The 16,814-nt window shown below is 55.0% G+C and overlaps 1 protein-coding gene across 1 annotated transcript in view; it reads left to right on the plus strand.

The window, feature by feature from the left end:
• Positions 1-3,104: 3,104 nt before the first annotated feature.
• The window catches only part of LOC133362303 (coxsackievirus and adenovirus receptor-like), a 33,090-nt gene continuing 19,380 nt past the window's right edge, over positions 3,105-16,814 (plus strand). Inside the window, exons 1-3 of the mRNA XM_061581228.1 lie at positions 3,105-3,123; positions 4,709-4,836; positions 5,748-5,943. Of these exons, the coding sequence (XP_061437212.1) occupies positions 3,105-3,123; positions 4,709-4,836; positions 5,748-5,943 (343 nt within the window). The remainder of the gene's footprint in view (positions 3,124-4,708; positions 4,837-5,747; positions 5,944-16,814) is intronic.

Below are 16,814 nucleotides of genomic sequence, written 5' to 3' on the forward strand. Positions count from 1 at the left end.
ACGGAAGCTTGTGTTGCCTCCGAAACGTCGTGATTTTTATTTTATTTTACTTTTTAATGTTTTTACCTATGTGAAAAAAACCTAAGAATACAGAAAGGGCATCTCGCACCCACAGGCACTGCAGCGTGATGCACCCCAGGTTATGAAGAACAGCCGCTAATTTTTAGAGCCTGAAACCTGCATCAGGATTTGCGTCGTGTTCATAGGTACCGTTTGATTATAATTTTTATCGGGGAGGTTGGGGGGGTAGTGGCAGGCGGTTTGTGTAATAATTTCATAAGCATGCACGCGGTGGCATATTTTGCATCGCTCTCTATCAGTGGCGGCTCCTGCAAAATCTCTCAGGGGGGGCAAATGTCTGGATGATTGATAAGGATAAGGTCCACCGATGCAATGGATAAATTAACAGCTTAAGCATGTAAAGGCAACTTCACTTCTTTAATATTAATGCAAAATAAAGTGACTCTTACAATACATCTTGTTTGTTTCTATACTCACTATTATTACAATCCACTCAAGTTTATTTTATTAAAGATTCCACTAGGTGGCGACAAATTATATTGTTAGATGAAACGTGCTTACGTATGATGACGTAAGCACGTTAGGGCGAGCCCTCCCGGAAGCCGTAGAGAATGCATTGCAGCGCCCGCCGTTCGAAAAAAAACATCTTTGAATGTAAGTCTATGGGAACACTCGGGGCGATTCTCAGCCGGAGTGAAATCGCCCAAAAAGAGGCGGTACTCCACAGAACGTGACATGACGCCGATTGGACTATATCCAGAGGCTGCAGTGACGGCTCGCGTCACTCTGTGGTTGAATGACATTGGTGGTGCGTCGCCCAATCGCCCTAATGAAGAAACCGTCCCTGCTCTCTACATGCCCCCCCCCTCAGCTTTTTTTGACACGGTCGACCACCCCTACTCTTGTCTCTCTCTCCGTCTCGGCATTTTGGGCACCCAACTTTCTTGGCTGCAGTCCCGATCTCTCTCGTGCGCATCTCTGCCGTCTCGTTCGGTCACCGCCACTTCCCCCGCCCCTCCTCCTTGCAGCCCTCTTGACTGTCGCTGTTTCTCCAAGGGGCTCCGCTTGCCCCCCCCCCCCCCCTATTTGTCTCAGCTCTGTTGCTCTTTTAAATCCGTTATATTAAGTTCACTTGCTTGCTTAGGACCGTGCAAATATTTCGGTCGTTTTTTAACCCACTTCCCGTGATCCAATCGAGCTGACATTTTGCACACAGACTCGTTGTGACAGACAATTAATGTTCGTGAAATTTTTTTTTTCCAAAATTTACACTGTTTAGGGAATTTTTTTTATATTTAATTACCAATTGCTTAATACTGGCAGACAATCATCTGACCCATAGGTGGCAGCCATCTCAAGCCAGAGGACGAGAGGACTCTAGCCGCCACGCATATAAAGGATTTAGAGTGAAAAACTTTGTTTCTACGGGTTAATTTTTTTAATCCTTTATATGAAGTTCACTTGCTTGCTTGCGCGCTTACGACCGTACGGGGAGGGTGGGGGGGGTGACGTCATCAGGCACACTGCGTGACGCTGCCGCATGCGGGTGACATCACCGATGTGACGTCACCGATGTGACGTCACTAATGTGACCAAGAAGAAGGCGGTGACGTCACTAATGTGACCAAGAAGAAGGCGGTGACGTCACTAATGTGACGTCACCGCTCACTTGCCGTGCAAAATATATCCATTATTGCGCCCCCCCGCCCCCCCAAAAATACAAAAGTCTATTTTTATACTTTTTGCATTGTGTACAGTCTGGAAGCTATCCACGTGCCAAATGTCAAGTTTGATGCATGTTGGGAAGTATGCTAAACATCTTCTTGGTTCTTTAGGTAAAGTCACGTAGAAGGGAAGTAATAAAATAATAAAAATAAAACATAATAAAATAAAATAATTCTCAGAATTATTTGATTTTATTATGTTTTATTTTTATTATTTTATTATAAAACATAATAAAATCAAATAATTCTGAGAATTATTATTATGTTGCATTTTTATTATTTTATTACTTCGCTTCTACGTGACTTTACCGAAAGAACCAAGATGATGAATCCCTGCAGTCACGAAAAAAGCTTTAAATCGAAGTATGCTAAACATTTCGGACACATTCACAAATTTTCCCTTTTATTTAAAAACATGAATGCAGCGCTCTAGCAAGCATCCACCTGTTGTACACCTTCTTCTTGGTTCTTTCGTTAAAGTCACGTAGAAGGGAAGTAATAAAATAATAAAAATAAAACATAATAAAATAATCTTCTTGGTTCTTTCGTTAAAGTCACGTAGAATGGAAGTAATAAAATAATAAAAATAAAACATAATAAAATAATCTTCTTGGTTCTTTCGTTAAAGTCACGTAGAATGGAAGTAATAAAATAATAAAAATAAAACATAATAAAATAATCTTCTTGGTTCTTTCGTTAAAGTCACGTAGAATGGAAGTAATAAAATAATAAAAATAAAACATAATAAAATAATTATGTTTTATTTTTATTCTACGTGATGACTTTACCGAAAGAACCAAGAAGATGAATCCCTGCAGTCACGAAATAAGCTTTAAATCGAACTGTTCTACACCGTGTCCATGTGTAGTAGTGGCACCGCAGCAGTTACCCTGCAATCTGGTCATTCGTACGGGCTCAGGGTACAAGGGTTAAAGGTCGACTCGTTTGCTTTTGACCTTTAACCTTGCCGAGGGAAAGGGGAGGGGCGTTCAGAGCGGAGGGGGTTGGGGGGTGAATCCACCGGAACCCCGCCCCTCGCCCCGTGACGTCACGGCGCGAGGGGCGGGGCTTTGTGGGGGGTGAATCCACCGGAACCCCGCCCCTCGCCCCGTGACGTCACGGCGCGAGATGAAGAAGCAATGGCGGCCGCGTTGTTGATGTCTCGCTCTGCGCTGTTGTCGTTGTTGCTGTTGTTGTTGATGATGATGATGGAGGTCGCCACGGGCGGTGAGTCGGCGTCTGTCTGGTGACATCTTATTTTTTTTGTGTGACGTGTTTGTTCCGTTGCCAAGTGCACCTAGCCTGGCACGAGCGCTGTTGTTGCTGTTGTTGTTGCTGTTGTTGATGTTGTTGTTGATGATGGAGGTCGCCACGGGCGGTGAGTCGGCGTCTGTCTGGTGACTCGTGACATCTTATTCTTTGTTTTTGTGTGACGTGTTTGTGTGACGTGTTTGTTCCGTTGCCAAGTGCACCTAGCCTGGCACGAGCGCTGTTGGTAACGGTGGTGGGGGGGGGGGCGGTGCGGATCTGTTGTGAGGGGGGTTCGATGTCTCAAAGTGAACCTAGCCTGGCACACGAGCTGCTGCGGTGACGGGGAGCGGTGGTGCAGTGGTTAGCGCCTGGGTATGGGTCTCTGTGTGAGTCTGTGGGTCTCTGTGTGAGTCTGTGAGTCTCTGTGTGAGTCTATGGGTCTCTGTGTGAGTCTGTGGGTCTCTGTGAGTCTGTGGGTCTCTGTGTGAGTCTGTGGGTCTCTGTGTGAGTCTGTGGGTCTCTTTGTGAATATATGGGTCTCTGTGTGAGTATATGGGTCACTGTGTGAGTCTATGGGTCTCTGTGTGAGTCTATGGGTCTCTGTGTGAGTCTGTGGGTCTCTGTGTGAGTCTGTGGGTCTCTGTGTGAGTCTGTGGGTCTCTGTGTGAGTCTGTGGGTCTCTGTGTGAGTCTATGGGTCTCTGTGTGAGTGTGTGGGTCTCTGTGTGAGTCTACGGGTATCTGTGTGAGTCTGTGGGTCTCTATGTGAGTCTATGGGTCTCTGTGTGAGTCTATGGGTCTCTGTGTGAGTATATGGGTCTCTGTGTGAGTCTATGGGTCTCTGTGTGAGTCTATGGGTCTCTGTGTGAGTATGTGGGTCACTGTGTGAGTCTGTGGGTCTCTGTGTGAGTCTATGGGTCTCTGTGTGAGTATATGGGTCACTGTGTGAGTCTGTGGGTCTCTGAGTATATGGGTCACTGTGTGAGTATATGGGTCACTGTGTGAGTATATGGGTCTCTGTGTGAGTCTATGGGTCTCTGTGTGAGTATATGGGTCTCTGTGTGAGTCTGTGGGTATATGTGTGAGTCTGTGGGTCTCTGAGTCTATGGGTCTCTGTGTGAGTATGTGGGTCTCTGTGTGAGTCTATGGGTCTCTGTGTGAGTCTGTGGGTCTCTGTGTGAGTCTATGGGTATCTGTGTGAGTCTGTGGGTCTCTGTGTGAGTCTGTGGGTCTCTGTGTGAGTCTACGGGTCACTGTGTGAGTCTATGCTTCTCTGAGTGAGTCAATGGGTACATGTGTGAGTCTAGGGGTCTCTGTGTGAGTCTGTGGGTCTCTGTGTGAGTTTACGGGTTTCTGTGTGAGTCTACGGGTCACTGTGTGAGTCTATGCTTCTCTGAGTGAGTCAATGGGTACATGTGTGAGTCTAGGGGTCTCTGTGTGAGTCTGTGGGTCTCTGTGTGAGTTTACGGGTCTCTGTGTGAGTCTACGGGTCTCTGTGTGAGTCTATGCTTCTCTGAGTGAGTCTATGGGTACATGTGTGAGTCTAGGGGTCACTGTGTGAGTCTATGCCTCTCTGAGTGAGCCTGTGCGGGTAAATCTACCACAACTCCGACGTGTTTGTGGCGCTAACAGAGAAACACAAAAACATTTACGTGACTCTTGAAGACATTACTTCACAACCGTGTCACCACCACCCCCCCCTCCCCTTGGCAGCCGTCTCGTGGGTAGAGAAAGCGGAGGGCGAGACGGTGCTGCTGGGCTGCACCTGGACGGTCGATCCGGCGCCCACTGAACACCTGGACGTGGAGTGGTTCATGCAGATGCCCACCACCAACATCCATGTGAGTGAGAGAGAGAGAGACAGAGAACCCATCGCACACGCAGAGAATGCGCTGAGCTGCTTGTGTCACTGCTGGATGAAAGCCGCCGCCGCCACCGCCGCCACCACCGCCACCGCTACCATCACCACCGCCGCCACCGCCGCCACCGCCACCACCGCCACCACCACCACCGCCGCCACCACCGCCACCACCACCACCGCCGCCATCACCGCCACCACCGCCACCGCCATCACCACCATCACCGCCACCACCGCCGCCACCACCACCACCACCACCGCCACCGCTGCCCACCGCCGCCACCACCACCGCCGCCACCGCCGCCACCGCCACCACCGCCGCCACCACCACCGCCACCACCACCGCCGCCACCACCACCACCACCACCACCACCGCCGCCATCACCGCCACCACCGTCACCGCCATCACCACCATCACCACCACCACCACCGCCACCACCACCACCACCTCTCTCAATCGTGCAGTGCGACCACAACGACAACAACAACAACGACGACCCGTTCCGCACCTTGACGACACAAAGTCTCGCGGCTCCGTCTCCGCGCTGGACGCGTTCTCTCTCTCTCTCGGACACGTCGTGCAAATCTTTCGGTCGTTTTTTAACCCACTTCCCGTGATCCAATCGAGCTGACATTTTGCTACACAGACTTGTTGTGTGTGACAATTAATTTTCGTGAAAAATGTTTCAAAAATTTTACACTGTTTAGGGAAAACAAATTAAATATTTAATTACCAATTGCTTAATGGTGGCAGACAATCACCTGACCCATAGGTGGCAGCCATCTCAAGCCAGAGGACGAGAGGACTCTAGCCGATGCCACGCATATAAAGGATTTATAGTGAACAACTTTGTGTTTACGGGTTATACTTGTTGTCCGTCCCCCTATCCCCAGTTGGCCACGTACGTCAGGGGCGTGGAGCACGTCTACCCGGAGTACGCGTCCCGCATGCGCTTCGCCCGCAACGTGACGCAGCGGGACGCGTCGCTGAAGATCGTCGGGGTGCAGACGCGAGACTACGGCTTCTACACGTGCAAAGTCAAGTTCGGCGCTTTCATCCAGCAGGTGTCCGTCAAGCTCATCGTGCTGGGTGACGAGCGCACGCACACACACGCACGCACGTACACACGCGCACGCACGTACACACGCGCACGCACGCACGTGCACGCACGTACACGTACACGCACGTACACGCACGCACGTACACGCACGCACGTACACGCACGCGCACCCACGTGCACGCACGCACGCGCACGCACGCACGTACACGCACGTACGTACACGCACGCACGTACACGCACGCACGTACACGCACGCACACACGCGCACGCACGTACACGCACGTACACGCACGCACACGCACGCGCACGCACACGCACGTACACGCACGCACACACGCGCACGCACGTACACGCGCACGCACATGCACGCACGCACGTACACGCACGCACGTGCACGCACGCACGTACACGCACGTACGCGCACGCACGTACACGCACGCACACGCACGTACACGCACGCACACACGCGCACGCACGCACACGCACGCACACGCACGCACGTACACGCACGCGCACGCACGCACACGCACACACGCACACGCACGTGCACGCACGTACACGCACGTACACGCACGCACGCACACGCACGCACGCACACGCACGTACACGCACGCACACGCACGTACACGCACGTGCACGCACGTACACGCACGTACACGCACGTACACGCACGCACGTACACGCACGTACACGTACGCACACGCACGCACGTGCACGCACGTATACGTGCGTGCACGCACGCACGTATACGTGCGTGCACGCACGCACGTACACGCACGTACACGTACGCGCGTACACGCACGTACACGCACGCACGTACACGCACGTACACGCACGCACGTACACGCACGCGCACGTACGTGCACGCACGTACACGCACGCACACGCACGTACACGCACGCACGTACACGCACGTACACGCACGCACGTACACGCACGCACGTACACGCACGTACACGCACGCACGTACACGCACGTACACGCACGCACGTACACGCACGTACACGCACGCACGTACACGCACGCACGTACACGCACGTACACGCACGGCCGTACACGCACGCACGTACACGCACGTACACGCACGCACGTACACGTACGCACGCAGACACACGTGCACGCACGCACGTACACGCACGCATGTATACGCACGCACGTACACGTACGCACGCAGACACACGTGCACGCACGTACACGCACGTACACGCACGCACGTACACGCACGCACGTACACGTACGCACGCAGACACACGTGCACGCACGTACATGCACGCATGTATACGCACGCACGTACACGTACGCACGCACGCACACGCACCTACACGCACGTACACACGCACGCGCACGTACACGCACGTACACGCATGTATACGCACGTACACGCACACGCACGTACACGCACGTACACGCACGTACACGCATGTATACGCACGTACACGTACACGCACGTACACGCACGTACACGCACGTACACGCATGTATACGCACGTACACGCACGTACACGCATGTATACGCACGTACACGTACACGCACGTACACGCACGTACACGCACGCACACGTACGCACACGCACGCACCCGCACGCACACGCACGCACGTACACGCACGCACACGCACGTACACGCACGTGCACGCACGTACACGCACGTACACGCACGTACACGCACGCACGTACACGCACGTACACGTACGCGCGTACACGCACGTACACGCACGCACGTACACACACGTACACGCACGCACGTACACGCACGCGCACGTACGTACACGCACGTACACGCACGCACACGCACGTACACGCACGCACGTACACGCACGTACACGGCACGCACGTACACGCACGTACGTACACGCACGTACACGCACGTACACGCACGCACGTACACGCACGTACACGCACGCACGTACAAGCACGTACACGCACGCACGTACACGCACGCACGTACACGCACGTACACGCACGCACGTACACGCACATACACGCACGCACGTACACGTACGCACGCAGACACACGTGCACGCACGCACGTACCAGCACGCATGTATACGCACGCACGTACACGTACGCACGCAGACACACGTGCCCGCACGTACACGCACGCACGTACACGCACGCACGTACACGTACGCCACGCAGACACACGTGCACGCACGTACATGCACGCATGTATACGCACGCACGTACACGTACGCACGCAGACACACGTGCACGCACGTACATGCACGCATGTATACGCCCGCACGTACACGTACGCACGCACGCACACGCACCTACACGCACGTACACACGCACCCCGCACGTACACGCACGTACACGCATGCCTACGCACGTACACGTACACGCACGTACACGCACGTACACGCACGTACACGCATGTATACGCACGTACACGTACACGCACGTACACGCACGTACACGCACGTACACGCATGTATACGCACGTACACGTACACGCACGTACACGCACGTACACGCACGTACACGCATGTATACGCACGTACACGCACGTACACGCATGTATACGCACGTACACGTACACGCACGCACACGCACGTGCACGCACGTACACGCACGTACACGCACGTACACGCACGCACGTACACGCACGTACACGTACGCACACGCACGCACGTGCACGCACGTATACGTGCGTGCACGCACGCACGTACACGCCACGTACACGCACGCACGTACACGCACGTACACGCACGCACGTACACGCACGCGCACGTACGTGCACGCACGTACACGCACGCACACGCACGTACACGCACGCACGTACACGCACGTACACGCACGCACGTACACGCCGTACACGCACGTACACGCACGCTAACGTACACGCCCAGTACACGCACGTACACGCACGCAGTACACGCACGTACACGCACGCACGTACACGCACGCACGCACACGCACGCACACGCACGCACACGCACGCGCACGCACGCGCACGTGCACGCACGTGCACGCACGTACACGCACGTACACGCACGTACACGCACGCACGTACACGCACGTACACGTACGCACACGCACGCACGTGCACGCACGTATACGTGCGTGCACGCACGCACGTACACGCACGTACACGTACGCGCGTACACGCACGTACACGCACGCACGTACACGCACGTACACGCACGCACGTACACGCACGCGCACGTACGTGCACGCACGTACACGCACGCACACGCACGTACACGCACGCACGTACACGCACGTACACGCACGCACGTACACGCACGCACGTACACGCACGTACACGCACGCACGTACACGCACGACGTACAACGTCACGCACGCACGTACAACGCACGGACACGTACACGCACGCACGTACACGCACGGTACACGGCAACGCACGTACCTACCGTACGCACGCAGACACACGGCACGCACGCACGTACACGCACGCATGTATACGCACGCACGTACACGTACGCACGCAGACACACGTGCACGCACGTACACGCACGCACGTACACGCACGCACGTACACGCACGCACGTACACGTACGCACGCAGACACACGTGCACGCACGTACATGCACGCATGTATACGCACGCACGTACACGTACGCACGCACGCACACGCACCTACACGCACGTACACACGCACGCGCACGTACACGCACGTACACGCATGTATACGCACGTACCCGTACACGCACGTACACGCACGTACACGCACGTACACGCATGTATACGCACGTACACGCACACGCACGTACACGCACGTACACGCACGTACACGCATGTATACGCACGTACACGCACGTACACGCATGTATACGCACGTACACGTACACGCACGTACACGCACGTACACGCACGTACACGCACGCACACGTACGCACACGCACGCACACGCACGCACGTACACGCACGCACACGCACGTACACGCACGTGCACGCACGTACACGCACGTACACGCACGCACGTACACGCACGCGCACGTACGTACACGCACGTACACGCACGCACACGCACGTACACGCACGCACGTACACGCACGTACACGCACGCACGTACACGCACGTACGTACACGCACGTACACGCACGTACACGCACGTACACGCACGTACACGCACGCACGTACACGCACGTACACGCACGCACGTACACGCACGCACGTACACGCACGTACACGCACGCACGTACACGCACATACACGCACGCACGTACACGTACGCACGCAGACACACGTGCACGCACGCACGTACACGCACGCATGTATACGCACGCACGTACACGTACGCACACAGACACACGTGCACGCACGTACCGCACGCACGTACACGCACGCACGTACACGTACGCACGCAGACACACGTGCACGCACGTACATGCACGCATGTATACGCACGCACGTACACGTACGCACGCAGACACACGTGCACGCACGTACATGCACGCATGTATACGCACGCACGTACACGTACGCACGCACGCACACGCACCTACACGCACGTACACACGCACGCGCACGTACACGCACGTACACGCATGTATACGCACGTACACGTACACGCACGTACACGCACGTACACGCATGTATACGCACGTACACGTACACGCACGTACACGCACGTACACGCACGTACACGCATGTATACGCACGTACACGTACACGCACGTACACGCACGTACACGCATGTATATGCACGTACACGCACGTACACGCATGTATACGCACGTACACGTACACGCACGTACACGCACGTACACGCACGTACACGCACGCACGCACGTACACGCACGTACACGCACGCACGTGCACGCACGTACACGCACGTACACGCACGCACGTACACGCACGCACGTGCACGCACGTACACGCCGCACGTACACGTACGCACGCAGACACACGTGCACGCACGCACGTAACGCACGCATGTATACGCACGCACGTACACGTACGCACGCACACGCACGTACACGCACGTACACACGCGCGCGCACGTACACGCACGTACACGCATGTATACGCACGTACACGTACACGCACGTACACGCACGTACACGCACGTACACGTACACGCACGTACACGCACGAACACGCACGTACACGCACGCACACGCACGTACACGCACGCACGCACACGCACGCACACGCACGTACACGCACGTACACGCACGTACACGCACGCACACGCACGCACACGCACGTACACGCACGTACACTCACGCACACTCACGCACACGCACGTACACTCAGCACACGCACGCACACGCACGTACACGCACACGCACGCACCACGCACGTACACGCACGCACACGCACGTACACGCACGCACACTCACGCACACGCACGCACACTCACATACACGCACGTACACGCACGTACACGCACGCACGGCACACGCACGCACACGCACGTACACGCACGCACACGCACGTACACACACGTGCACGCACGTACACGCAAGTACACGCACGTACACGCACGCACGTACACGCACGTACACGTACGCACACGCACGCACACGTGCACGCACGTATACGTGCGTGCACGCACGCACGTACACGCACGTACACGTACGCGGTACACGCACGTACACGCACGCACGTACACGCACGTACACGCACGCACGTACACGCACGCGCACGTACGTGCACGCACGTACACGCACGCACACGCACGTACACGCACGCACGTACACGCACGCACGTACACGCACGCACGTACACGCACGTACACGCACGCACGTACACGCACGTACACGCACGCACGTACCGCACGTACACGCACGCACGTACACGCACGTACACGCACGCACGTACACGTACGCACGCAGACACACGTGCACGCACGCACGTACACGCCAGCATGTATACGCACGCCGTACACGTACGCACGCAGGACACACGTGCACGCACGTACACGCACGCACGTACACGCACGCACGTACACGTACGCACGCAGACACACGTGCACGCACGTACATGCACGCATGTATACGCACGCACGTACACGCACGCACACGCACCTACACGCACGTACACACGCACGCGCACGTACACGCACGTACACGCATGTATACGCACGTACACATACACGCACGTACACGCACGTACACGCACGTACACGCATGTATACGCACGTACACGTACACGCACGTACACGCACGTACACGCACGCACGTGCACGCACGTACACGCACGTACACGCACGCACGTACACGCACGCACGTGCGTGTACGTGTATACGCACGTACACGTACACGCACGTACACGCACGTACACGCACGCACACGCACGCACACGCACGCACACACGTACACGCACGCACACGCACGTACACGCACGTGCACGCACGTACACGCACGTACACGCACGTACACGCACGCACGTACACGCACGTACACGTACGCGCTTACACGCACGTACACGCACGCACGTACACGCACGTACACGTACGCGCGTACACGCACGTACACGCACGCACGTACACGCACGTACACGCACGCACGTACACGCACGCGCACGTACGTACACGCACGTACACGCACGCACACGCACGTACACGCACGCACGTACACGCACGTACACGCACGCACGTACACGCACGTACGTACACGCACGTACACGCACGTACACGCACGCACGCACGTACACGCACGCACGTACACGTACGCACGCAGACACACGTGCACGCACGTACATGCACGCATGTATACGCACGCACGTACACGCACGCACACGCACCTACACGCACGTACACACGCACGCGCACGTACACGCACGTACACGCATGTATACGCACGTACACATACACGCACGTACACGCACGTACACGCACGTACACGCATGTATACGCACGTACACGTACACGCACGTACACGCACGTACACGCACGCACGTGCACGCACGTACACGCACGTACACGCACGCACGTACACGCACGCACGTGCGTGTACGTGTATACGCACGTACACGTACACGCACGTACACGCACGTACACGCACGCACACGCACGCACACGCACGCACACACGTACACGCACGCACACGCACGTACACGCACGTGCACGCACGTACACGCACGTACACGCACGTACACGCACGCACGTACACGCACGTACACGTACGCGCGTACACGCACGTACACGCACGCACGTACACGCACGTACACGCACGCGCGTACACGCACGTACACGCACGCACGTACACGCACGTACACGCACGCACGTACACGCACGCGCACGTACGTACACGCACGTACACGCACGCACACGCACGTACACGCACGCACGTACACGCACGTACACGCACGCACGTACACGCACGTACGTACACGCACGTACACGCACGTACACGCACGCACGCACGTACACGCACGTACACGCACGCACGTACACGCACGTACACGCACGCAGTACACGCACGCACGTACACGCACGTACACGCACGCACGTACACGCACGTACACGCACGCACGTACACGTACGCACGCAGACACACGTGCACGCACGCACGTACACGCACGCATGTATACGCACGCACGTACACGTACGCACGCAGACACACGTGCACGCACGTACACGCACGCACGTACACGCACGCACGTACACGTACGCACGCAGACACACGTGCACGCACGTACATGCACGCATGTATACGCACGCACGTACACGTACGCACGCAGACACACGTGCACGCACGTACATGCACGCATGTATACGCACGCACGTACACGTACGCACGCACGCACACGCACCTACACGCACGTACACACGCACGCGCACGTACACGCACGTACACGCATGTATACGCACGTACACGTACACGCACGTACACGCACGTACACGCACGTACACGCATGTATACGCACGTACACGTACACGCACGTACACGCACGTACACGCACGTACACGCATGTATACGCACGTCACGTCACGCACGTACACGCACGTACACGCACGTACACGCATGTATACGCACGTACACGCACGTACACGCATGTATACGCACGTACACGTACACGCACGTACACGCACGTACCACGCACGCACACGCACACGCACGCACACGCACGTACACGCACGCACGCACGTACACGCACGTACACGCACGCACGTGCACGCACGTACACGCACGTACACGCACGCACGTACACGCACGCACGTGCACGCACGTCCACGCACGCACGTACACGTACGCACGCAGGACACACGTGCACGCACGCACGTACACGCACGCATGTATACGCACGCACGTACACGTACGCACGCACGCACACGCACGTACACGCACGTACACACGCGCGCGCACGTACACGCACGTACACGCATGTATACGCACGTACACGTACACGCACGTACACGCACGTACACGCACGTACACGTACACGCACGTACACGCACGCACACGCACGTACACGCACGCAACACGCACGTACACGGCACAGCACACGCACGCACACGCACGCACCAGCACGTACCGCACGCACACGCACGCACACGCACGTACACGCACGTACACTCACGCACACTCACGCACACGCACGTACACTCACGCACACGCACGCACACGCACGTTCACGCACACGCACGCACACGCACGCACACGCACGTACACGCACGCACACGCACGTACACGCACGCACACTCACGCACACGCACGCACACTCACGTACACGCACGTACACGCACGTACACGCACGCACACGCACGCACACTCACGTACACGCACGTACACGCACGTACACGCATGTACACGCACGTACACGCACGCACACTCACGCACACGCACGCACACTCACATACACGCACGCACACGCACGCACACGCACGCACACTCACGTACACGCACGCACACGCACGCACACTCACGCACACTCACGCACACGCACGCACACGCACGTGTGGGTCTCTGTGAGTGTCTCTGTGGGTCTCTGCGGGTCTATGTGGGTGTCTCTGTGGGTCTCTGTGAGTGTCTCTGTGAGTGTCTCTGTGGGTCTCTGTGGGTGTCTCTGTGGGTCTCTGTGGGTCTCTGTGAGTGTCTCTGTGGGTCTCTGTGGGTCTCTGTGGGTCTCTGTGGGTCTCTGTGAGTGTCTCTGTGGGTCTCTGTGGGTCTCTGTGGGTCTCTGTGAGTGTCTCTGTGGGTCTCTGTGAGTGTCTCTGTGAGTGTCTCTGTGGGTCTCTGTGGGTCTCTGTGAGTGTCTCTGTGCCTGCGGGTCTCTGCGGTTCTCTGTGGGTCTCTGTGGGTCTCTGTGAGTGTCTCTGTGCCTGTGGGTCTCTGTGGTTCTCTTTGGGTCTCTGTGGGTCTCTGTGCCTGCGGGTCTATGTGGGTCTCTGTGAGTGTCTCTGTGGGTCTCTGTGAGTGTCTCTGTGGGTCTCTGCGGGTCTCTGTGGGTCTCTGTGGGTCTCTGTGAGTGTCTCTGTGGGTCTCTGTGGGTCTCTGCAGGTCTATGTGGGTCTCTGTGAGTGTCTCTGTGGGTCTCTGTGGGTCTCTGTGGGTCTCTGTGGCTCTCTGCGGGTCTCTGGGTCTGGGTGTTGTGGGTCTCTGCGAATTGTACGTTGAACTTCTTTCGTACCGTAGCGCACAGAGCGCGTCGAACTCGGATTGTAAATGTTGTGGCTTTGCTCTCCAACACACCGGTTAGTGCTGTACTAGTACACTACACTATACACTACACTATACACTACACTATACACTACACTATACACTACTACACACTACACTATACACTACACTATACACTACACTATACACTACTATACACTACACTATACACTACTACACACTACACTATACACTACACTATACACTACTATACACTACACTATACACTACTATACACTACACTATACACTACTATACACTATACTATACACTACACTACTATACACTATACACTACACTATACACTACTATACACTACACTATACACTACACTACTATACACTATAACACTACTATACACTACACTATACACTACACTACTATACACTACACTACTATACACTACACTATACACTACACTATACACTACACTATACACTACTGTACACTACACTATACACTGCACTATACACTACTATGCCACTACACTATACACTACACTATACACTACATTATACACTACTATGCCATTACACTACTATACACTACACTATACACTACACTATACACTACTATACACTACACTACTATACACACTACACTATACACTAGACTATACACTACACTATACACTACTATACACTATACACTACACTATACACTACACTATACACTACACTACTATACACTACACTATACACTACTATACACTATACACTACACTACACACTACACTATACACTACACACTATACACTACACTATACACTACACTATACACTACACACTACACTATACACTACACTATACACTACACTATACACTACACTATACACTACTATGCCACTACACTATACACTACTATACACACTACACTACACTATACACTACACTATACACTACACTATACACTACTATACACTACACTATACACTACTATACACTACTATACACTACACTATACACTACACTATACACTACTATACACTACACTATATACTACTATACACTACACTATACACTACACTATACACTACTATACACTACACTATACACTACACTATACACTACTATACACTACACTATACACTACACTATACACTACACTCTACACTACACACTACACTATACACTACACTATACACTACACTATACACTACTATGCCACTACACTACTATACACTACACTATACACTACACTATACACTACACTATACACTAGTGCTGTACTAGTACACTACACTATACACTACACTATACACTACACTATACACTACTATACACTACACTATACACTACACTACTGTATACTACACTACTATACACT

The sequence above is a fragment of the Lethenteron reissneri genome, unplaced genomic scaffold (genome assembly GCF_015708825.2).
Source record: "Lethenteron reissneri isolate LAM-NWPU_2019-01 unplaced genomic scaffold, ASM1570882v1 scaffold_1430, whole genome shotgun sequence".
Classification (NCBI taxonomy): Eukaryota; Metazoa; Chordata; class Hyperoartia; order Petromyzontiformes; family Petromyzontidae; genus Lethenteron; species Lethenteron reissneri.